Below are 24,293 nucleotides of genomic sequence, written 5' to 3' on the forward strand. Positions count from 1 at the left end.
TTCATTTCACCAATATTTTGTTATCGTACGCTAGAGCTATTCCCTGTCGAGTCCGGAGTTACCTGTTATCATCATCCGGGGTCTGTAGATTGACCTACAGACCCCGGATGATGTCTTCTGACCTGGATGATGTCGTCTCTGAGCACAGCGCAACACCCGCGACGGTCGGCTTGTTTACCTGTAATTTTCTACAGCTATGGTTCGTCCACAACCTCAGAATCGGAAAAATATTCAGCCATGATGCAAAAAACTAGCAGTAGCAAATTACAGGTAAACAAGCCGACCGTTGCGGGTCATATTTTATGCAAGAAATAAGGTCCAGGTTGTAAAAAACAGTAGTTCCCCTTTAAGTTAAAATGCCCAATTTTTAAGGAGACATAAACACATTTCCAGTCTGGTCCAAAAAAATAGGCTTTGGTCTCTGATGCTAATTTACCCATTAATGACAACTGTATGACAACTGTATGCCTAATTAGGAGAGCAGCTGCTCTGAGTGACAGGCAGGTGCAGTCACAGGTTGCTAACTGTCTGTTTAAGCATCACCTGCCTGCCTCAGCTCCACTTTTGCTCCACCTTGTTGCCTTTATTTGGAGAGAGAGATATCACACTGAACTCCAAACTGCTTTTCTGGAATCCTATGGGTGATGTTATGGAGGCTTCACCCAAGTGTATATACAGTCTGCGGTCTCACCTAATGAGCTCCTCCCTGTTCTCTTCCACTAGAGTGGGTGGGACAGTAGACACAACCACCTGCATGTCCAATGCGTTGACCACAGAAACCTGGGAAAATAGAGGTAAAAAGTGGTGAAAATGGCAACAAAAAAACAGAAATAAATGGTGATTACGCCACTTAGTCACACGTCCTACTGTGAGTTTGGTCGTCTCATTTAAATGCTTCTTTTGGGGGACCCTCTAATTGCCTGCTTGTATTGGTGCCATGTGGCAAACTTAACAGGACCTAATTCTGATGCCACAGTTAAGTGCATAGGCAACAGCCTCTGTGCTCTGAAGCCAAATCTCCCATGTGGCTCCTGTGAAATTAGGTTTCCCCTTGAAAATTAACGAGCACCATGGTTAAGCACTCGCTGCTCTCTCATATCCAGGCAATGTCCCAGACCCTCCTTCTGCCTCGTTAGAGGCTTGTTAGCCCGACATATTTCACTGAAACGAAAAATAAGCCTGCCCACAGCCAGGAAAGATAAGAACTGAATCGGGGGCAAAGCTGAGCCCCAACGCAGCGGGGGTGTGGGGAAATTATTGAGAGAAAGAAATTCACACAGGCAGACACGCATATAGACGAACATACATGCAGGCAGAAGCGCATAGTGTTTGCAGAGTTAATACGCATGGCTGAAAGAAAGACTTTAATTGGATCATCAGCTAGTGGCAGAGGCCACATGTTGAGAGTGTTGTACCCACTGTGAATAATTCAACAGACTGGAAGGAAAATGTTTAGTATAACAAAATAAAATAAAAAAAAAAAAGACAAAGAAAGGCCATCATCTACGCTCATAATGATCATGTTAGTATGAAAAACAGACAAGAGCTTCCGCCTAAAGTAAACTAAATTTACTCTCACAAATGGCAGTATCTTTTTATATGCTGACAGAATTGTGGTGCAATGCCTACAGTTTTACGATCACTTTAACTACACATCCCAGTTTATCCATGTTTTTCATTTGACCATATCAGTACTGCCTACCAGGGCTGATGTTTCAAGGTTGCACAACCTTATACATGATTGCTGCATCGGTTCTCAGTAGGGTTGAACAACGGTGATCCTTTTCTCCTTTTGTGAGCCTCAGTGCACAAAGGCCTTGGGTAATTATACAATTCATTTGTTTGATGTTAAGTTTCCCCTATACGTCTTTGTTGGACTTTTTTTGTCAAGGCGAATCGCTTATAAATCTTTTCACAGTTAGATGATCCCTTGTCATATTCTGAAAAATATGAATGCTTTTCATATGTCGTGCAAAACATGCCACTATTCTTTTTTTTTCCTCCAGAAAAATATATTTCTTCCTCCCCAAACTGTTTGAGAAACATGACTCTCTTATTAATGTGACACCGCTATTATAAGCCAGATAATTAAGATCATCTGGCAAACTAACGAAGAACTCTGTGTGAGATTGATACTAGCTATCGAAAATATGCGAGAGGTAAAACAGGCTACGCTGATTGACAAATTACACTGTAAAATGAATGTTTATTCTGCTGAAATGCAACAGAAATGTCACTTGCATAATGATTGCACTACAGTGTAAAACAAATAACATGTTTAAAGGGTACTCCGGCTATTTAGTATTGCACTTCCATAAAGTAACAGGACGTCACATAGAGAGAAAAAAGAAAGGTGAGAATCTGTGCAGCAGAGGCTAGATTTCCTGATTCATACTGAGTGCCTCGAATGGGTATAGCTTTAGCCAACACTTTCCCTAATGCTACCTGAAGGTGTTTTCTGTTTCAACGCCACAATGCAGACTTTCCATGAAAGAATAATGTGACACTTCCTGCCCATAGTCTGCACACTCCGGATTTTGAACAGGTTAAACAAATGAGCTGTGATGTGTTAACCAGCAAGCTTGAGAGGTGGTGGCAGATGATTCTCACCCTTTCCAGCCGTTATGCTAAACCAACTGGCTGCTGGCTGTAGCTTTACATTTATCTCACTGACAGGAGAGCAGCATCTGTATTTTCACCTGACTCCATTGCAACATACGTTCGAAAGCACCATTTTATGCAGAAATATTGTGCTTTGGAAGAAACACACAACATGCAGTCAATATGCATATGTCATACCTGTCACATGAAAGTAATCAGCAGCGTCTTATATTTATTTATTCATCTCTACAAACACACATGCACACTGAATATACATATGGTTTGTGTACTTACAACCACGTCTGCACTGCTGCTGAGACCTTTTCCGTAATCATCCGTGGCAATAACTTCAAACTTGAAGTAGGACCTGCGCATATTTCGAAACATCATGGCTGACTTGATGATACCAGTGTAGGTCTCGATGACGAAGCTGTCCTGGCCCTCTGGTGTGGGTGGAATAATCAGGCGGTAAGCCATGGCACTGAAATTTCCAGTGTCCTTATCATTGGCCTGTAACGCAAATGTGGCAGTAAATTAGACAGGGAAACTTGAAATAATAATAATAGTAGTGATAAGAAAAAATGAACAAAGTTACACCAGTGCAGCCTGAGCCTAGCACTGATCATCACCAACCATTGGTGGCGTCAGCAAATTGCGACAGAAGAGAAATATTCCTCCTTGTGCGCTGATTTACCCCAAAATACCCCCCATGGTGCATCAGTCTTGCTGTTATTTATCACACAATTATTCCGCAGCTACGTGGCAAATCAAAACAGTTCAATTTTCTCACAACAGTCCACGAGGACCAGCCACAGGCTCCTGAAGGTTAGTAGCCACATTTTCCTTTTCTCCACTCTTAATTAGTTTCACGTGAACACCGATGGGCAACCGTTTCAGCGTCATGATAGCTGACTGGAGTGGGAACCGCTGACACTTTGACACATTTTCGTTAACAAATCATTAATCACAGGGTAATAAAATAATAACAAACGAGGTGCAAGAGTGGAGTTTTTAAGTGATCCCTGGGGGAGATGCTTGCTTATGATTTGTTCTGTGCAGGTGTTCTGTAAAAGTAGCTGACAAAATGGAAAAGAGCTGCAGCTGGAGGCTCATAACTTATCTTTACCTCAAGTGGCTCGTTTCACACAGCTGCAGCTTTCCCCATTGTTACTCAAAGACTAAAGCGATTTCAAGGTTTCCAACCACGTACACATATTTTTTAATAATGATTTAGTTGTTTTTTTTATTTTTATTTTTAAGCTGCTATTGCTCCTTTTTTTTTTATCTAACTGAGAACTGGAAACTAGCTGTGAACACAGTGGCACACTATCACCTTTACACAACACTGGAAAAACTTATTAGCAAACTGTTGTTCATTTGCGCACCCAGCCGTCAAGAAACATTATTTTTTAATTTGGTGTTGTGTTTCTGGTTATCTAGCACATTTAAGACCAGTACTCATTCGCTTTCTCCTCTGTTTTTCGTCTCTCTCGAGGGAAATATCGGGGTCTGTAGCTGCTAAGTGCTACACCGTGTCCTGCTGTTTGTGTCTGAGTTTCTTCTCTGAAAACAGCTGCCTGCTGTGATCAAAAAGGATCCTATGAGAGTGGTAAGGCTGAACCAGAGCAGTAAAGTTGTGGCTAGACAGCTAAACACTGAGCTGGAACCCACTATGACGCTCAATGGAGCAGAGCTGCAGTCACAATTACTCTCTATGAGACACCCAACATTAGGCATGTGACACATAGTTATTGTAAAAATAATGAAAACATAAATAATAAATCTATTCAATCTTAGCAATGACATTTTAGATCTTCGCGAGATTTGGACCCACTGCTCTACCTAGTCCTTGAAAGAAAACAAGGACGCAACAGGTAAAGCCCATGAAATCCCCAAAAGCAACATATAATTTGTGAAGATCATAGTCTACGTGCAGCTTGTCACAACACTTTATCTGGCCCACGGAATTCGCCCATCGACCTCTGAGGCATTCATTCTGATTGGCCACTGAGCTCACATGAAGGCATCAATTTTCTGAGTGCCTGTCTGTGGCGAGTGACACTGATAAATAGGAGCAATCTCTTTTTTCTTTTTTTTTTTCTCTCCAGCTATTGGCACAGGAGGGTGTGGGGAGGGGCAAGGTCCCGATGAAAGGACAGCATAAATCATCAAGATATCCTCACTGGATACATTTTTCCTCACAAATATATACGTACCAGCATCGTCTGTGGAGGGCAAGCCATTAAAAGTTTTATGGACAGTGGGGGAAAGACTGCCACTGAGGTTTATTTCCATCTGTTATACAACACTAAGGGGAAATGCGCGGATCCCCATGGTTTAGCCTATATTAAAAAATCGTTTAGAAAACCAAAGAACGAATGTTATAAAAGAGCTTTAAGAGCTTAAGGCTTTTTTGTTCAAGAAACTCTTCTTTGTACTTTGTGCCAGCAGGGCAGAGTGTCAAGAAGGGAACTGAAAATTAGCATTCATTTCACGTTCATTTAGCCATCCTATAACTTCCTGATTAAAACACAGGTACTTAAGTCCCACACAAAGCAGCATGGAATCATATACACTGATCAGGCACAACATTATGACCACTGACAGAAGTAAATAACATTGACCATCTTGTGACGATACAATGTTCTGCTGGGAAACGTTTGGACCTGGCATTCATGTGGATTTTACTTAGACATGTAGCACCCACCTAGATCAGATCAGGCACCCCTACCCCATAGCAATGACACTCCTTGATGGCAGCAGCCATCCCCAGCAGGATGCAGCCTGACACAGGCACACACACAAAACTGTTTAGGAATATATAATAATAAAAAAAAAACATTAAGAACAGCACAAGGTGTTGACCTGGCCTCCAAATTCACTAGATCCCAAACTGATCAAGTATCTGTGGGATGATCCACAGAGGCCCCTCCCCTCAACCCGTAGGCCCCCACTAACAACATTCTGTTGCCAGACACCACAGGACACCCTCAGAAGACCCATGTCCATTCTCTGATGAGTCACAACTGTTTTGGAGGCACAAGGGAGACCTACACAATACTAGGAAGGTGGTCATAATGTTATGTCTGATTGGTGTATTCAGACTCTTCTCCTAAACAGCCCACTTTTACCCTGTTTATTCAATAATTACCTGCTTTTTTCCACCTCACTGAAAGTAGACCTCAGCAACAAAAAGCACGAACCCGACTGGTACTGGAAATTTCATCTGCTTACATAAAACTGTCTGACAGTTGCTGCTTGTGACTGTAATATATGACTATACTATTTTTGGCTAAGAGTCAAGTCGCAGACTGTCACGAGTGTCAGACTATGCCAAATGTTGGCAATATTTTTAATGATTATCTTGCGGTAGAGACAGTTGAACTCAGCTAATTAAGTATGGTGCAATCGCTTCACATAAGTCATACTGCAAGAATTTCTGTGAAAAAAAACAGATAGAATTTGACCATTTGACCACTGTCCATATATGTTAAACAAGAGACGAAGAAGGATCCTGAAATGGTTTAAGCTAGGCCATGATTGTTCAATCAATTGTGTTTTTTTCCCCCAGTGCTACATCTGAGCCTACACAATAGGTTTTACACATTTAGAGAATAATTGATAACCAGACACTATTTCCAACACCTGCACAATACATGATTACACATAATAGATGGGTACTTTGTCTGAAAGCTACGATATATTCCATCCCTGTCTCAGGTTTCAGTTTGAACATAATTACTTTGTTGTTCCCTTCATTTTATACACTGCCTGGCCAAAAAAAGGTCAACACCAAAAAACAAAAAGGTCACACACACTAATATTCTGTAGGACCGTCTTTAGCTTTGACTACAGCACTCATTCGCTGTGGCATTGTTTCGATAAGCCTCTGCAATGTCACCAGATTTATTTCCATCCAGTGTTGCATTAATTTTTCACCAAGATCTTGTATTGATGATGGAGAGTCTGACCACTGTGCAAAGCCTTCACCAGCACATCCTAAAGATTCTCAATGGGGTTAAGGTCTGGAGTCTGTGGTGGCCAATCCATGTGTGAAAATTATGTCTCATGCTCCCTGAGCCACTCTTTCACAATTTGAGCCCCATGAATCCTGGCATTGTCATCTTTTAATATGCCCCTGCCATCAGGGAAGAAATTGATGGAATAACCTGGTCATTCAGTATATTCAGGTAGTCAGCTGACCTCATTCTTTGGGCACATAATGTTGCTGAACCTAGACCTGAGCAACTGCAGCAACCCCAGATCATAGCACTGCCCCCACAGGCTTGTACAGTAGACATTAGGCATGATGGGTGCATCACTTCATCTGCCTCTCTTCTTACCCTGATGCCCCCATCACTCTGGAACAGGGTAAATCTGGACTCATCAGACCACATGACCTTCTTCCATGCTCCAGAGTCCAATCTTTATGCTCCCTAGTAAATTGAAGCCCTTTTTTCCGGCTAGCCTCACTGATTAGTGGTTTTCTTAAGGCTACACAGCTGTTCAGTCCCAATCCCTTGAGTTCCCTTCACATTGTATGTGTGGAATTGCACCTAATTTTCACTATTAAACATAGCCCTGAGTTCTACTGTTCTTTTTCTTTGATTTGATTTAATCAAACGTTTAAGTGATCGCCAATCAATCAGGATTTTTTCCGACCACATTTCTTCCTCAAAGACAATGGTTCCTCACTATCCTAATTTCTAATAATGTGTTGGACAGTTCTTAACCCAATTTAAGTAGTTTCTTCAATCTCCTTAGATGATTTCTGTTTGATGCATGCCAATGATCTGACCCTTCTCAAACAGACTAACATCTTTCCCATGATCACAGGATGTGTCTTTCGACATGGTTGTTTAAGAAATGAGAAGCTACTCATTGCATCAGTTGGGGTTAAATAACTTGTTTCCAGCTGAAAGATAATCACCCATGCAGTAATTAATGCCTGACTTTCTTTTTGTTCCCAAAAGGAAGCTGATTACCCGCAACATGAGTAATACAAATACACAGAAACACATTTCACAAATCAGATTATAGGAAAAGGAACACACATATTTGCCATTAAGAAGTAAGTAATGAGACGTTTAACTGTATCTGTTCAAGGGGTATATGCTAGAATTTTGTCAGTAGAAAGAGAGGTTTCACTGCAGACATTTTTTCCCAGTAAGGAACAAGCAAGAACACAAATTTAATATCATTAATATTACCTGCATCTAATTTATTATGTTTTTTTTTCAAGATGGCGATTGCATGCACTTATTCTTACTGATATTACACAAAAACATAAGCCTAATTGTAGACTGACACCCACTCGTCTCGAAAATGGACACGCGCTGTATTACACAGGACGACAAAAGGAAACCTCCTTGACAAAGCAGGCTGATAATAAGACAAGATGTCCAGCCATGCCTTTGTGAGCATACGGGGATTACACTGCTCGGCTTATCTGATCCCACCTGCTCGCAGACAAGGCAGACAGCGTGGGAGAGCGAAACTGACGCAGAGACGTCGCGAGCAACAGAGAGGGAGATCAAACTGTGCTGAACACACAGAACATATCGGATGAATTCTCCCACCATGGCTGCGGGGCAAGTTGGAGGAAGTGGGAGCAGAATCAAGCGCTTCAGTTTTAGCCCGTTCCGGCGCATGGTGATACAAAACCCAGCAAAAACAAAGGACAAAGCTTAAGTTTTCTTACCACTATCTTGAGCACAGAGCTGAAGATCTTGGTGTCTTCGGTCACGCCACCTATGTAGAGCTGTCTGGAGAAGACGGGAGGGTGGTCATTCTCATCCTGCACCTCGATGTACACCTTGGCTGTGTTAGCTGCAAAAAGCAAATGGCACCAGAATGCATTCAGGTCCTGTGAAAGGCTTTCACTTTAGCCACAAATACAAATCTAATTTGTATGCATAGTTTAGCATAAACCCTTTTATTAGTTTACGTGAAATTAACAAACTCCTGTCTGTGTACTTCGTTGCACCTATTCCAGCATCTGATAAGCCAGGTTTTCTGAACGCTCATAAATTTAGAACTAGGACACACAAGTTTAAAAAGTTTATATCACCAGTGGCCACTAGCTGCTGAAAGAACTCATCTCATTCAATCATCTGGATTGACGACAATCATGAATTGTCACGTCAGAAGAATTTTTTTCATGGTCATCAGCTTGCTCCCAACTTCAAAAGATTGCTTGAAATAATGTCCTAGAACATTCTGAAAATGATTCACTTTTGAAGTAACATCACAGTATATCTACAAAGCTTTCATCAAACAACATATCTTTGACTAGTCACCACCAGTGTTGCAGAAAATGAAGTAAGACATTTTCCTTCATCTAAGGAAGGGTACTTTGATCAATGTGGACATCAATTTTGATTTATTTTGGAATTAATTGAGAAATCAGATTCACTTAGCTTTTTGAATCTTACAGAAAACAGCTTATGTGGAAACCTGAACACAATTTTCTTGGTTTCATTCGGCTGAAAAGCGAACCGAGCGAGTTTTGGAAAATCCTCTCCACATTAAGTAGTAATTTTCAGAGGCACCACAATAGCTTTCAGAAGTGGGTTTGTAATTGCACAGTGAAAACAGAACCACGTTCCCTTACACCTAACTCAACCCCTTCTAATGAAACCTTGAGAGAAGCTATTTTGGGGAAGCGGACAACTTTGAGTCGATAATGAGGAGGTTAATTTTGATGTTTTGATTACAGCAAATACTCCGCGTGAAGGGAAAGCGGTGGGTGAAGTGTGTTGATGACTGCTCTCTCACTTCCCTCAGAAGTAGATCAGGAAAACAACTGAGCCCGTTTGCGTTCTGCTTACCAGCCAATCAGCGAAAACACTGTGTTCTGGCTCTGCTAAATAATAAAAGGGATGACATAATCATACCTTCTGAGACATTATTTTAAGTGAGGTCTAGCTTGCATCATTATTGTTGAGAAGTTTGTTTTCCTTACAGCTTGGCGCATGACAATACCTTCAATAAACAGGCTGTGAAAGTTTAACAGGTAAGACTTTTGCACATTATTGGAAATAATACTCAGGCCGGCATCCAATAATCAAGCAGCAAGAGTTAGAGGAAACACTGTGAGAGGCAAAGAGGCAGAAAATTGCTGCTTAACTGGCCTTTTTGTGAGGCTTTTGAAATATTCATCCTATCCCTTTGACTGAGTATAAACATTCGCGCCCCCCAAATTAGTCACAGTTACACCTATGCAACGTACAGCATAAATATGTACGGAGCATATCCTTGCACTGCAACTACGGTGAAAAAATTATGCAGTGTCAAGAAGCATTTTTCCTCCGTTGGAATACAAAAACTGTGAAGTCATGTAGCATTGGCGCTAAGGATGCACCGGGGGAGTTGGACAAACAAAACACAGCTCGTCAAATTGCAGACACAAAAGCTGTCGCATGAGGCGCGGGGCGGGGGGAGCGGGGAGGACTCGAGGGGATGGGAGAGAGGTCTGCAGACTTTCTTCCTCTTCCCATAGAAAGTGGCCATATTCCAGTCTCGGGACATAAAAAAACATGAATGCAGCGCTCCCCCACTCCACTCTCACACACTCGCGAGGAAGATGCATGAAAGGAACAGGCCCATTAGGAGGAGGGAAAGCTTGGGTTTGAGTGCACCTAAGAGTGCATTACTGTTTAGGAACATTCAATTAAATTTTGTCTTATTCTGGGTTTTTAAATGTGTGCATGTACATATGAATGTCTGTCTGTATGCACATGCGCTTATTGACCATGTGGATACATATAAAGTGTGCATCCATGTGATGAATCAGTCCACTAATACTCCAATAATTAGATAAAAATGAAATAATGAGAAGAGACATAGTATGAGGAGAAAAGAAAACTGAGAAAAGAAACAAACAGTTGTGTGAGAACGAGTCTTCTGCTTTCAAATAAGCTATGCGTGTGTGTCTGAGAGCTGCAAACTTGTAATTACTGTCATTAGTATGAGAGAGACACAGTGTGGTAGAAGAAGAGAGGCAGGAAGAATAGGTCATTGATTATTCATTGAACCCCACTTGTTGTTAGCACTTCATCAATCATTATCCAAAACTTGTAAGCAAGTAAACCGGCCATAAACGATCCTAATGATATTCCAGCCGAAGCACGGCCAGCAGAGAGAGCTTCCAGCAATTCGAGTGCCTCTCGAATGGTCAGTGTGGTATCTGAAGCCTCCGTTGTGATGGTGAAAGCTCGAGCAATTTGCTCATCTTTCCAAAATAGACAATAAAACAACGATGGTCACTCTACAGCAAGGTCGGGTTTAGGAAAACTTCTCCCTTAAACTCACTTCTGTTCATTTTTAGAAGTGCAGCGGAGCAGAAAATTATTAATGCCGTTGGGGTTGTGTCATTATTCTAATATGCACATCATGTCCAGACTGTGATAATACATAGACTTCATAAAGAAAGATCAGAGAGACAATGGAAAGGAACTGTGACAGCAGAATTTTTTTTTAGCCCTGGCATCAAGCTTTGTCATCCAACAGCATACTGGTTTCTACACAATCTATTTTTTCACAGAGGCTTTCAGAGCAGGAACACACAGGAGTTCCATTAACTGAGAATTTGTCATGATTAATGTTATGTCACCCTCCCTCGTTTTGGGGGTGGTCTATCTGAATTAAAACAAATGGGCTATTTTTTCATCGTTACACCCTTGGGGCGCATTTGGACATATAAAAGTGATGCGCTCCCCTCCCGCAATGGGATAAATCATATTTTCAAGGTTATTTTAACAGCCCTCATGACTGGAAGATGAGAGCGAAATCTGCCAATATACTGGATGGCGTGTAAAATTGAACAACCGATCACATCCTGCAGAAAGGCAACAGTGCATAAAGCATAAAACTAAAGCTATGCGCCTCATTTTGATCCAAACTGATCCAATGCACAATGTAGCTAGCACAAATAGATATTAAGTCTAAAAGGTCTATCACAATACTGTAATAAATTGAGAAGCGTGTGCTATTGCTGCAATTTTAAAGCTCCATCTAAAGTTACCAATCAGTGACAATTTTCTTCACTCTTTCCCTCGGAAGGCAGAATTATGCATGAAAAAAATCCACACTTAAAATATCTCTGCACAAATACAGTGAAAATAAGTATGAAGGACAAAAATAGTCTGAGATAGAAATTCTATAAGGTTATTTAATCATAACCTGTCACAGTGAGGGATTATGATTAAATACATAAATGCAATACCTGGAATCACATGAAACGCCATTTCACCCCTGAACACAGCACAACCTGCGCATTCACCCACTTAATGGCTGATACTTCTTACTTTTAGAAGGCACACGCAGGTTGGACATCACAACAATCATAGAGTCGGCCTGGACTCTGAGGACGTAGCTGGTCACATTTTCATAATCCAGAGGGGCGGCCGTGGAGATAACACCTGTCCTGTTGTTCACCTGAAAATGACCTGAAACCAAAATAAAGCACGTAAAAAGCTGAAAAGACTGGGAAGATAAGACTGCTGCAATGACATATAGAGAAGGGACAACAGACTGACTGAAAGCTTCCTTCTTCTCTCTTCCTGGGTATAATTACGCTCTTCAGACTTTGCCAACGAGTGTGAAAAGCTTTCTGCAAGTATGCCAAAACAGTCTCCTCTACTTGTACACAAAGTCTATAAGCAGTACCTATGGGTATAATAAGAGACCTACAATTTCTCCAAATAATCTGGGTACCTTTCCAAACGTTTTAAAATCTCAACATATCCCTCTTAGTAAAAATACATATTTTGATATTTTTTCAGCACACACGGACATAAAAGTATCTTTGCTTTATGTGCAGAAATGCATAAAAAAATGGAGGTAAGAAAGTGGTGTACTTCAAACACGAAGGCTCTCTCACAATACGAGTGTTTGGGAGGGAGTGTTGGGGAACAAAATCTCTCATATTACCCAGTTCATTTCCCGAAACAATGGAGTAGAAGATGGTTTGATTGATGGCGGCAGCAAGAATAGTCCCCACTGGAGTGCCAACCGGTGCCAACTCGCTAACTTCAGCAAACCTGGAAACAAATGGAACACAAATCATCAGTCATACAATGTTGTCCGATATTGTGGTCGACAGTGAAATACTGCAGATACTGAATGAATAAAACTTTGGCGAATGTTCACTATGTTAGATCAGTGCCCTCATGTTCTGTTTTCTTTCTTCTACAGGGAATGCGGGCTATTCCATTTACTCCATTTCCCTAAACTCTTCGGCTTTCCCACGCTGTCAAAAGTACTCGATTCTTATTATTTATGTCACCACTCTCAATTATCTATTTGCCTGCCTTCATTGAGTCAATACGAAGACCTTGTGATTTAAATTCATTGTAAATCTGTCAATCTGTTCCACTCTGTACGGTAGATACTTTCTGGCCATCGACTGTACAGCCCTACTCCTCCCTATCTCTACCTCTTAATGGTTGTTCTAGGGGTCTTCATCAGAGGTCTCTTTCATCCACCTGCTAACTCTGTACGCTCCTTCACCACCACCTGCAGCATCAAGACTCTGGCAGGTCCTGTCCCTGTCTTCCGTCATCCCTTTGGATTCAGCTCCAAGATACCATCCTCATTCCAACAGCCAACCCACATCAAAAAGGCCATCCTGGACACATTGGAGCCCCCTGCCATTTGTATATCGTCAGAACCGTTCTGCTGCCAGGAAAATACTCTCTCCTTAAACTGTGAGATGACTAAGGAGATGATAATTGACCAGAGGAAGAGACCAGCACGCTCCACTACAATGGGACTCTGGTAGAGAGGGTGAAGACCTTCAAACTCCTTGGCACCCACATCAGCGAGGATCTCACCTGGACTCACAGCACACGGCAGATCGTCAAGAAGGCTCAACAGAGACTCTTCTTCCTAAGGAAGCTGAGGAAATTAGGATTATCCTCCAAACTCCTCAGCAACTTTTACAGATGCTCCATCACAGTGTGGTATGGGAACTGCACCATTCAAGGCGGGAAGGCTCTCCAGCGTGTCATTAAAACAGCACAGTTCATCTGTGGAGAAGCCTTCCCACCACTACAGGAGGGGACACAACATTATCAAGGACTGCAACCACGAACAGCACACCCTGATCGCACTCCTGCCATCTGGCAGACGCTACAGGACTATGAGAGCAAGGACAACCAGACTAAAAAACTGTTTCTATCCACAGGCCATCAGGCCACTGAATCACTGAACCATCACTGATTAACTGCAATTTTGAATTTGCACATTTAATTCAGCTTAGTTGCCTATTTTAGCTGTGTGAAGGGAACTTGCAAAGTAAAGATTTCCTTCAGTGTAACCTTTGCTGTGTATATGACAATAAACTTCTTGAATACTGAATCTCTTTGCATGCTCATGTTGACACAATAAATCCTGACTGGGCATGAGTTAAACTGATTGTGCAAATGTTGGCAAGTAATTTAACCATTTTATAAGATATAACATCTAGGAAGGAGCTAGTATCTCCATTGGTAACGTTAAATATCTCGAAGACGCTTGGAACAGCCCACCTGCCTGCTACATTAAATACTCCTGGGTAACTGTACCCTCAGGAGAATTGGTGCAGTTAATGAACAAAAACTTGTCATGACCTTTTGCAGGGAGATTTCCCTTTGGTGCTTAAACATTTGCACAATGCTGTATATGAAGAAGAGTAAACTCTAGTGTCCCTGAGGGGCAATATAATTTGCTGCTTTACATAAAATCAAATAGAGACATCATAACAACACAAGATATTTGACACTGTCGCTACAGATTTTCAACCATTTTGATGTTAGATTCATTGTCAAAGTTAGCTTTCTTGCTCTCTTTTCTTTAAAATCCTACAGTTTAAATGAAAAAGTATCACTCGGTGTGAATTTCTCAAAACCGCTTGGAAGAGAAAAGAAAAAGGAAATCTTCTTAGACATCTGAAGCTGCTTTAACAACAGTCACTCGTCTAGCCGACGGTTTTGCTTTCACTGCTTTGATCAGTTAACTTTAAAATTTATTCAGTCTGGAGATAACAATACAACTTGTTACTCTGTTATATTTTCGGTGAGGTAAATGACATTTCTCAAAAGGAGCGCAACGCGGTTTATGAAGAAAAATACAACTTTTAAATAAACAATTCAAACTGCTTGGAGTGAAGCCAAATCTCCGCACATAATCCCACGATAGTGAGCATATGAAAGCTCACAAGACTGGCTAATGGTTAAGTGCATGAGCGGAGGTGGTGGTAAAATGAAACAGACTTTCATTTTCTATCCATCTATCAGTCTTTGCTCCAAATCTCAACTGTGGTCACAATATTTGGGGAGAGTAATGAACCAGTAGTGACCACAAGAATGAGAGCGAAAGTTTAAGCAACCAAGAAGATGGTTTCTCTGTAGCATGGCTGCTCTCACTCATCAGCAACTGCTCCTCTGTATAAAGAAAAAACAGCAGAAGTTGCTTGGGCTCTCTTACTGACTGCTTCATGCTAAGGATATGGAAGGATCCAATTCTTATAGAATAATTGGAGCTTGCTGTGAATGCTGGTGGTTTCCACCAGGAGAAGCTGGCGGAAGTTGTGAGGGTAAAGCATATTTGGGCTGCTTTGTTGGTCCTGCTGCTTTAGCCCTAATCAGGACTTGCCACTTAAAGATACAACAGAATAAAAACAAAAATGATACAAACATCAAAATGCAAAATTATTTAGAGGCGGTGGGAGTTTAAATCCATCGCTGACTTTTAACCAGCTCATTTATACAGTAATTCATCAATGCAGTAAATATGACCTTTCAACCAAATTTTAGCTGCAGTGCAAGCGGTTTTATTATCATATCCAAGGCAAAAAATAATATCCAAACATGCAGCATGAATTATTCTGTGCACAGATTTAAATAAGTAAGCAATACGTTCTTCCCTGATAAGTCTCACTTCGTAACACTCATTGGCAACTGCATGCATGACTGTTGCGCATACAAGTGTGTAATCATCTCCAGCAGACATGACCGTCACCGTTCTCGACAGAAATTGCTGCCATGGATAGAAGAGGAACCTTATCTTGGTGGCATGTCGGCGCGTGATTCAAGCCGATAATGTCATTTCTGAGCGTTTCACCCTTTTGTGACGCTGTGACTCGCTCATTCTGTCATCCCAGCATATGAGGTGTGCGAGTGTGTTTTGCATGCACGGCGGCTTGCCTCGCCTCCTTTTGAAGTTTTAAAAGTTGGGCTCCTATTCACAGCAGCGGTAAAAAGCACTCTGAGAGAGTGGTGGGTTTAATACTCACGCCATAATCTGCAACTGTCACAGTCTATTATACAGTCAATGTCAATGTTGCAGGGTATTTTAGGGTGTAAACACTATCGTGGCAGTCTGAGCTATAAACAAACCGCAGACTAAAGGCAATTAGACGCATTTAGCCCAAGTTAACAACATGTTGTTCAATGCGTGTCTCTATTTGCTGACCTTTTCTTAACCCTCAGTTGCAGCACCTTCAGTGTTATTAATGATAAAAGTACGCTTAGTCCAGGTGATTTCATACAGCAGTCCTCCCTTATAGCATCGCAGCAGTGAGAGGACATTGAAGTCATATATCAGGGCGAAGATGAAGACCAAGAGAAACTTAATCCACACAAAAACAGAGAAGTGCATCTGCTGATAGGATCCATAGGTTTTGAGACGATAAATGCCATCGTCTCCGCACTCACACATTCTTTCAGACAGCTTGCAGGTTCAACAATCACTACATTCTTGAAGGACTAGGAGTATAAAACAAACAAAACAAAAAACATCTATCCATCCTAGTTGCTACAGTTACTGTCTTGGGAGACAAACTACCTCCAAGGACATCTCAGATTGAGAATAAATCTGAAAAACAGGAGCCATTCTGTTATACACAGGATGATATAGCATACCATCCTCAGAGATAATGTCCTGGCCTGGACACTGATGTGAAATCACTGAACTGCATATGCTCACAAACCCTTTCAGGAAAAATACAGGGCTGTTATCGACACGTGTATAATGCGCTGTTTGGATAATACTAAATGACTTCTGTTCAATTTGCCTCTCGCTGTACTATTGAGCTGTCACTGAATAATTGCTGTCTCTCTGGCATCCAGGAGAATGAAGCCACACTATGCTCCACAGTGATGGGAACCAATTTATTAATGTGGCCTTCACATAAGCAGATTACCTGTTTGGCTCAGAACAAGCTGACAAAAAATAAATAAATAAATGAAATCAAGCCCTTGAACAATGTGAGCGCAGCGAGCTGCAGCACACTCCAAAAAACGTGACTCTAAATCTGTCACATAAACGTGGCATTCACTGGAACCAGCTCTAACTCTGTGGTTGTCACCGACTGTATGTGCCTTCACTTCGAATACACTTTTCAGCGATCTAATGTTTCTTCTGGAGAATAACAATGAACAGGTGGAGATGCTATACACAGATGAAACTATTCCAACAGTCCTCTTGTTGGTCAAGTCTACTAAAGCTCTACAAACAAACCACATGTACCATGTACAGTAAGTTAGTAAGAACATTCACCTGTATTCAAGATAGAATATCTTAAAGGGGAACTACTGTTTTTTGTGAAATCAGAAATAAGGTCCAGGTTGTAAAAAACATTAGTTCCCCTTTAAATAGTTGTTGCCTTGTTATTTATTTATTTATTTTTTTACTAAGGTGGGCAATGTGAATGTCATTAGTCTTCTTCATGCTCAACATATGAAACAGCTGTACTGGAAATCATCTCTCATGGTTAGCATTCTTCCGCCAGACACACTCATGTTTTCATTTAATTAATACTATGCTCTGCCTCCACCACTTACATGGACATGTACTTATTACTTGTTTTTTTTTACGTCCTACGGTCCTATGGGACCACTTTACTGAGTGGTTGGGATGGCAACTGGTAGTCTGCATTATGTCACATTGCATATTGTCGAATAACTAACTAAAACGGAACTTATCCAAACAACAGATTATTTCATCGACATTATATTAACTACCTGAAATGAGAGAAACCATTCTTCAAAAAAAATATTTGACATGTATTTTAGTGTTTTAGTTTGGCCCAAGTCCCATCCACTAACATGGAGGTGGTGGAGCTTATGACTTATACTGCAGCCAGCCACCAGGGGGAGCTCTACTTGCTTTGGCTTCACTTTTGAGGAGCAGTTCTGCTGTCCATCTTCACACTGTGTATGGTATTCTCTACATATACTGTACTTAACATGTGCTCACCATTTAATGTGAACTACAGCTAGCACCAACCTCATGTGTTGCACTTGTGTGGCCTTAAGTTTCTGCTCACCACATTCAAATAACAAATTTGAGCCTGAGTGTGGAGTTAACTTGAGATGGAAGCAATGGACCTCATGCAAGGACTTCACATGTTTATCCAAAACCTTTCCTACACTTTTGTGCGCTATGTTTCCAAGTAAGATTCAAAAGGCTGCAAAGGATTTGATCAATAGGCTCTTATGAACAAATGGCTCCCTCCGAACTGCTATAACGTGACTCAACTCAGCAAAGGAGCTTCAAGTCCTGTCAAGACTATCTGTATGCAACAGATTTGTACCATTCATACATATTTTTGTCAAGCTTTGGTGACTGCAGCTTTGGTAAAACTCTAGTCCGAAAGAAGGACGGATAACCCGCGCTGACCTACTCGCAGCTTTTTCTCAGGTAGTTCTCTTAATGTGAGTGGGGTATGAAAGACTGTGGAGCTGGCAGCGAGTCGCAGGGTGTGATTGCAAAGAAGAAGCAGAGCTGACATGTTATCACTTCCGTACAAAGTGGCTGTGCCTGAGGGTTGTAAGCTGCTGAGAAATGCCAAGGGGGGTGTGAGGGTGTCTGAAGAGTGCATATTAGTATAAAGGTATATCCACATGTAGACAGGAAGTACGACAGAAAGATTAGTAGACGCTGATGGGTAGATAAAGGGAAGGGCAAACTAATGGACAAATGTATTGAAATTGGGCAGCAGGAACATGAAAGGTCAAAGTGGAATGACTAACCGGCTACTCAAACAAAAATACTCGGTTATATCAGATAATTAACTGGCGGGAGTTATGAACTGGCAGATATACTGAGTCTTGAGGAGATCAGAGAGGGTACATAAGTTGTGCATTCAAGAGTCAAATAGGAGGCAAATTCAAAGAGTCAATTATGCATAATGGAATATATATATATACCACTGAGCAGGGCCAAAGTCACTTTTCATTCTTTTCATATTTAGATGAGGAAAATCTCAACCAGAGAATGAATGAGAGAGAATGAGAGAGAGAGAGAGAGAGAGAGAGAGAGAGAGAGAGGATAGGGAAAATGCTTGTCTACAGGCAGCAGCACAGAGTCGCAGTGTCAACATGAGAGAGGGTGAATGACACACCACTGAGAAGCGAGGGCGGCACACAGGTGTCAGCGAGCTCGCTGCCCCAGGGCCAATGGCGAAGTGATGCTTATGAGACAAGGCAGAGGCGTATAAGCGGTGTTGTGTGCGCCACAGGAGCCACTGTTACCATGTCTACTATCTTTCTACCTTGCCTTTCCTCCCCTTTCATGCACTGCAACACAAAGAGAACAAGAGGCAGTGGACACACTGGGAGATCTAAGGGGAGACCTCGCAGAGTCTCTGCTGAACTCTGTGTTGTTCTGGTGGGTATGTAAATGTACTGCTGCACAAAGGTCTCAAACAACAAGAAGTCTGTACACGAGTCCATTAATTGCAATGTGCTCGCAAACGTCAACAGAAACGGTGCACTGGTGCACATAAATACGTACGTACAAATGTGACGCAGCACATTTTCCACAAATGACTGTTGCTCAGTGTTACGCTGCACATTCTGTTCAGCGATTATGAATCCGCCTAATTCAATGACAGCTGATGTGACTGTGTGTTTCAGAGTTTGTTAGTTAGCTGTTGTGTCAGCCTGGTGTTAACTTGTTTGTTCCTGCCTGGGAGCAAATTCTGAGAATGACAAACAGAGACTCCTCTGACTCAAACTAAATTACGCATGGAGAGTGCTTTTCAGCTCCTCCTCGAACACAAGCAGACAAAACAGAAAAACACTGCTGCGCATCCAGAGCTCGTGTGCTGTATGAAGACCACAGTTCTAAGTGATGTTGACAGCCAAGGCACAGTCAGCTCAGTCACACAGCACGACTTAAGCAAGAAATGGCCTTTTAAGTTGAATCTTTAAAACTGCATTAGCGTAGCAAACACTCAAAATGACTAGCAGAATGCTTCGGTATTGGATTTAATGGTAAGATTGTAGTTCCACAAGCTGGATGCAGTAAACACCGTATCACACATTTCAAATCCAATTCAGGACTGGAATGAATGTTTCAGCCATGGCCAGATAAAAAAGTGTTTCCCCATGCCTCATTTAAAGCAATATTATTTCAATGTTGGAGCTGCAGCGCACTGTTGACTGAAGGTTGAACTTTAGAGATTACAGGTTGTGTTTGGCAAGACTGAAGAGGGACAGAGATGTGGAGTGGAGAAAGGTAAACGAGAAACAGGGATAAAAAATAGCTTTTAAATCACCTCGAGACCACTCAGGATATTTAGAAGGTTTTTCAAAATTACTGTTGTGTCTGACGGCAAAGGTATTACAAAGCTATTTCATTTGAGATGTATTTTCCTACCTAGAAAATGCGAGATACTACTGACTTTGGGAGGAAAACAATCACAGCAAGATATACAACTTCTACCTGGTGCAGCAGCATAAAGGTTGGTGCATTAGTGTTGTCTATCAGAAAGTTCATATTAAATGCCGTGTTTACAGAACATATAAAAATCACACTATAAAGGCAAATACCTTGTCTTAATTCACCTAAAACTAAAGCAAACTGTCTGGAACTGGAGGTAAGTGTAAATGTGTGCTGCAGGTGAACGCAAAGTTTATCTGCAAACCTTCAGAAGCGAAACATAGCAAGAAGCCTGAAGCACAAAGACAACAGAGTGATGAAAATGTAGATACATCCACACTGCATGTTTTATAAATCAATTGCATTTGGGGTTGTCCTTCAAATAATTCTAATTTATTATGGGGTCAAAGCTAGGCAATATCAATAAAGGAGTTGGGGAAATGCAAAATCATTCTGCATCAGATGTTCATCTAAAAGAGGAATCTGTCACATTTGAATTTATGCATTAAGTGCAAATTTGTCCTTCCAGCATCCCAAAATTGCAACAGCTTATGCTAAATATGAAAGCCCTGCAGCTTCAAAATAGAACATTATCATTAGGCAATTCAAAACTATTACTTTACATTTTCTCATAACAGGAGGCGCGCCCTCGTGTTCCGAAATTCGCGCACAAATTAACAATTTATCACTTCCTCCAGCAAAGTTTCTTCAGTTGTAAAACTAAATTTGACAATAGCAGATATTAGCACACAACATTTACGAACGGCCGACTCAAGCCTGGTATGAGGATTTAGAATAGTATGGAGTGGCGCTAACAAAAGTCTCAGAAATTCAACTCCTTCGACACAAAGTAGCGCTCGAAAAAAAGTATTTTCACTGAACTATCCTGTCGTATACAAAAAAAGAAAAGAAAAAAATGTTTACAGCCTTTCTTCTGATCATGTTCCTCCCTGTGCGGTGCACTGATCACTTATCTTGCCACACCAGACTGAGAATTTCTTTTGTATTCACAGTGGACCATTCTTTCCACAACAAAGAAAACAGGCTTCAATCAAAAATGTCTTCTGGAGGGCGAGATGGAAAACATTAGCAAAGCCAGAGAAGTAACGTTTACTATGCAGGCAGACGCTGTGTGCCAGCTTAGCCATGTTAGCCCACAGGACATCACTTCACATATTATCCACTGGGTCATTTGGCACACAAGAGGAGACCTGGCCAGCAAATGTTTGAATGCGGAACGACGAGTGTGTTGTCCAAACTGGGCCAGCTATTGAGGCTTTCAATGCGGTATCATGCGGTGCCATGTAGGTACTTACGCCATCCTGCATGTTTTACTGTCAAATTGCTGCCACTGTCTATTGTACATCTGGCAGCTTCACTCACAGAAAGACATTAGTGCCTCTCCAACGAACAGAATGTAGAAGGGATGGAGGAAAAATCCACGACAGACACTGTTGGACGAACCAGCACATAAAAAATATAGCTAAAATATTTAGCTTTAACAATGTCCAGCATATTTATCAGTTTTTTTTCCGGGCACTTCCTGATACAGCATGTTGATGTTTTCAGAAAGATTTCCAAAGTGTAGACATCACTTCAACGCAGATTTGAATGCTATTTGTGTTTACGTCAAAAACCTGTGCATGGCTCTGAGTTGTGCTTCCTTAAACCATTATATTCACTCCGACGGTAAGACAGATCTTAAATGCGTCTTGGGTGATCGGATCCCAAGCAGCAATCCCAATCTGCTTCTAAATCACACAAAGTACAACTATTGGAAACTATGCACAGTTAATATTATCCCTTTATGTACGTCCCCCGTCACCCAGGTTGTTAGTTATCGCTGCATTCATTACACATGCCATTAGACTGCTCTCACTTTATAAAAAGCTGCATCTTACATGTAAAATGTGTTATTGGTAATGAGCCTTGAGAGCAGGTCTGACAGATGTATGAATAGCTCTTTCCTTTCGAAGGTCTTGCTAATATACTGTGATCTGACAGCCGACTCTTACAGCTGACCAAAGACTCAACAGATTAAACATAATTATGCAGTACCATGCACTGGTTTTTATACACAGGTGCTGAATATAGTAACTGATCAGGAAAATTAGTTTGAGCCTTAAACCATATTCTGCCCGTCTACCGTCTCTTAGTCGACCTTTTAGCTGATATTTGAGATGCGCGCAATGAGTGTGACTTGGCGCCCGTTAGACAACCGAGTGATGTCTGCCTATTTAGCAGAGACAAGTGAAAGGTCAGCGTGCTTCTGGTGTTCAGAAGCTCGAGCCTCGGGGCAGCGGTTTCAAAACTGTGGCTGGAAATCAATCATGCCCTTCAGAAGCATGAAAGAGCTCCACGCCTTAGAGGTGTGATTCAGAAGAGAAAGGAAGTACAGCGGGGAAGAAATATAGATAGATGAATAGAGTGATCCGAGACAGAGGGGGCTCGAGTTGCTTTTTTAAATATAGTTGTTCACCGAGGCGTGATGCCAGAGAGCGGAAGAGCACACTGCAGGGTTTACAGCTAACCCTTTAAACCCCTGGCAATAAGCACAGATGTGTAGGCTGTGAGCACCTCTACCACTTGTGTACATGTCTGGCAAAACAACAGTTGCAAAAAGGCTGCCAATAAAAGAGATGTATGCCGTGAAAGCATGTCATCTGCCTAATTATGTGAGAATTAGAGCCTTGTCTGAATTAGAAATGTGATCTGGATGCATTGGTTTACTCTGAAAATGATAAATGCACTTTCCCTCCTGACGTCAGGAACTGACTTGATGGTGGGCACAGAGCTGAGCTGTTGTCTTCGTTTTTGTTTTCGTTCAAAGGAGCAGCGTCGGTTTTGCGGAAAACATTTTTATTTAATTTGATGAGTAATTTATTGCTTTTTGATTAGCGGCTAATGGACGTGGAGCCCAGTGTGGCTTGCATTTCCAGTCACAGGAGATCCATCCACTTCAGGTATTACTTAGTCATTTTGCAAGTCGGACTGCTGAGAACATTAAATCAGTCACTGTGGTCGGTGGACATCCAGGGGAAATTCACGGAGACCGTCTCTACGGTCTATAAACATGAAGAAACTGCAGAAAAGAGGCATGGTCTATAATATCCTGCAGTTTGAGATATTACCACTGACATTCACATTACCGGTCCAGGGCAACAATTTCAGTGGAGAAACGGGAAAAAGCTGTGTCTTGAGGCTGAGAAAAGTTGTAGAAAAGAAAGGCAGAGTCTACGGTGAAACTAAGAAAATGTATATTACTGTGTATGTTGAGCAGCAAACAGCATGTATTGTCAGCAATTGTGTAATTAGCGGAGGAGCAAGCATAAGCACTGACACCAGGTTGTTGATTGTAATAACACTCAATGCTGACACTGTTTGCTATGCTAACAGCATAAGCAAAAGTATCGCTCGGTAATGAGCTGTATGCTCTTCACAGAATTGCTTGACTGCATATTAATACGACAGGTATGAAACAACATCTGCTGTCTGTGACTGCAGTGAAAAGGGAATAAATAATGTCGTGACATTTCACTTCCAAATGATATTCTCCTCAAGCAGCACCAAGGCCGATTACTGAAATAAGTTGCAAAGGTGTTATAAAAGTCATGTTTACTTGGATAAACAAACGTACTTTTATTAGTTCAATATAGGGAAAAATATTTTATATAAAAATGTACAAAACAGAAATAGCACCACTAGCACCACTAGTTTCTGCTTTTATAGATAATTAGAATAATAAGCCACCACTCAGAACAGAAATGCCTCATGTAACCACTCAGTCTGAACAGACTGACCTCATCAGGATGAATGTTCTATCACACTGAGAGGGGGTGGCGTAAAACCTTTGATAATCAGTTCAATAGGGAAAATAGTAACGCATAAGAACCATGTAAGTGATTGATGTGACCATTATAATGCACGCACCTTTCATGTTTGCCACACGACGGGTAAACTTCAGACGCAGTGACAAATTTCCAAACAGTTGCAGTCAAACGAGCTGTTCAGAAAAGATGAACAAAGCTGGAATTCATCAGGGC

The 24,293-nt window shown here is 41.4% G+C and overlaps 1 protein-coding gene across 1 annotated transcript in view; it reads right to left on the reverse strand.

Moving 5' to 3' along the window:
* The window catches only part of LOC311499936 (protocadherin-15-like), a gene marked incomplete at its 5' end in the record, with an annotated part of 128,798 nt that overhangs the window by 24,213 nt on the left and 80,292 nt on the right, over window positions 1-24,293 (reverse strand). The window contains 5 exon segments of the mRNA XM_084561076.1: window positions 692-780; window positions 2,896-3,111; window positions 8,303-8,430; window positions 11,910-12,050; window positions 12,535-12,644. Coding sequence (XP_084417202.1) covers window positions 692-780; window positions 2,896-3,111; window positions 8,303-8,430; window positions 11,910-12,050; window positions 12,535-12,644 — 684 coding nt within the window.

Source organism: Chelon labrosus (assembly GCF_963514085.1).
Source record: "Chelon labrosus genome assembly, chromosome: 15".
NCBI lineage: Eukaryota > Metazoa > Chordata > Actinopteri > Mugiliformes > Mugilidae > Chelon > Chelon labrosus.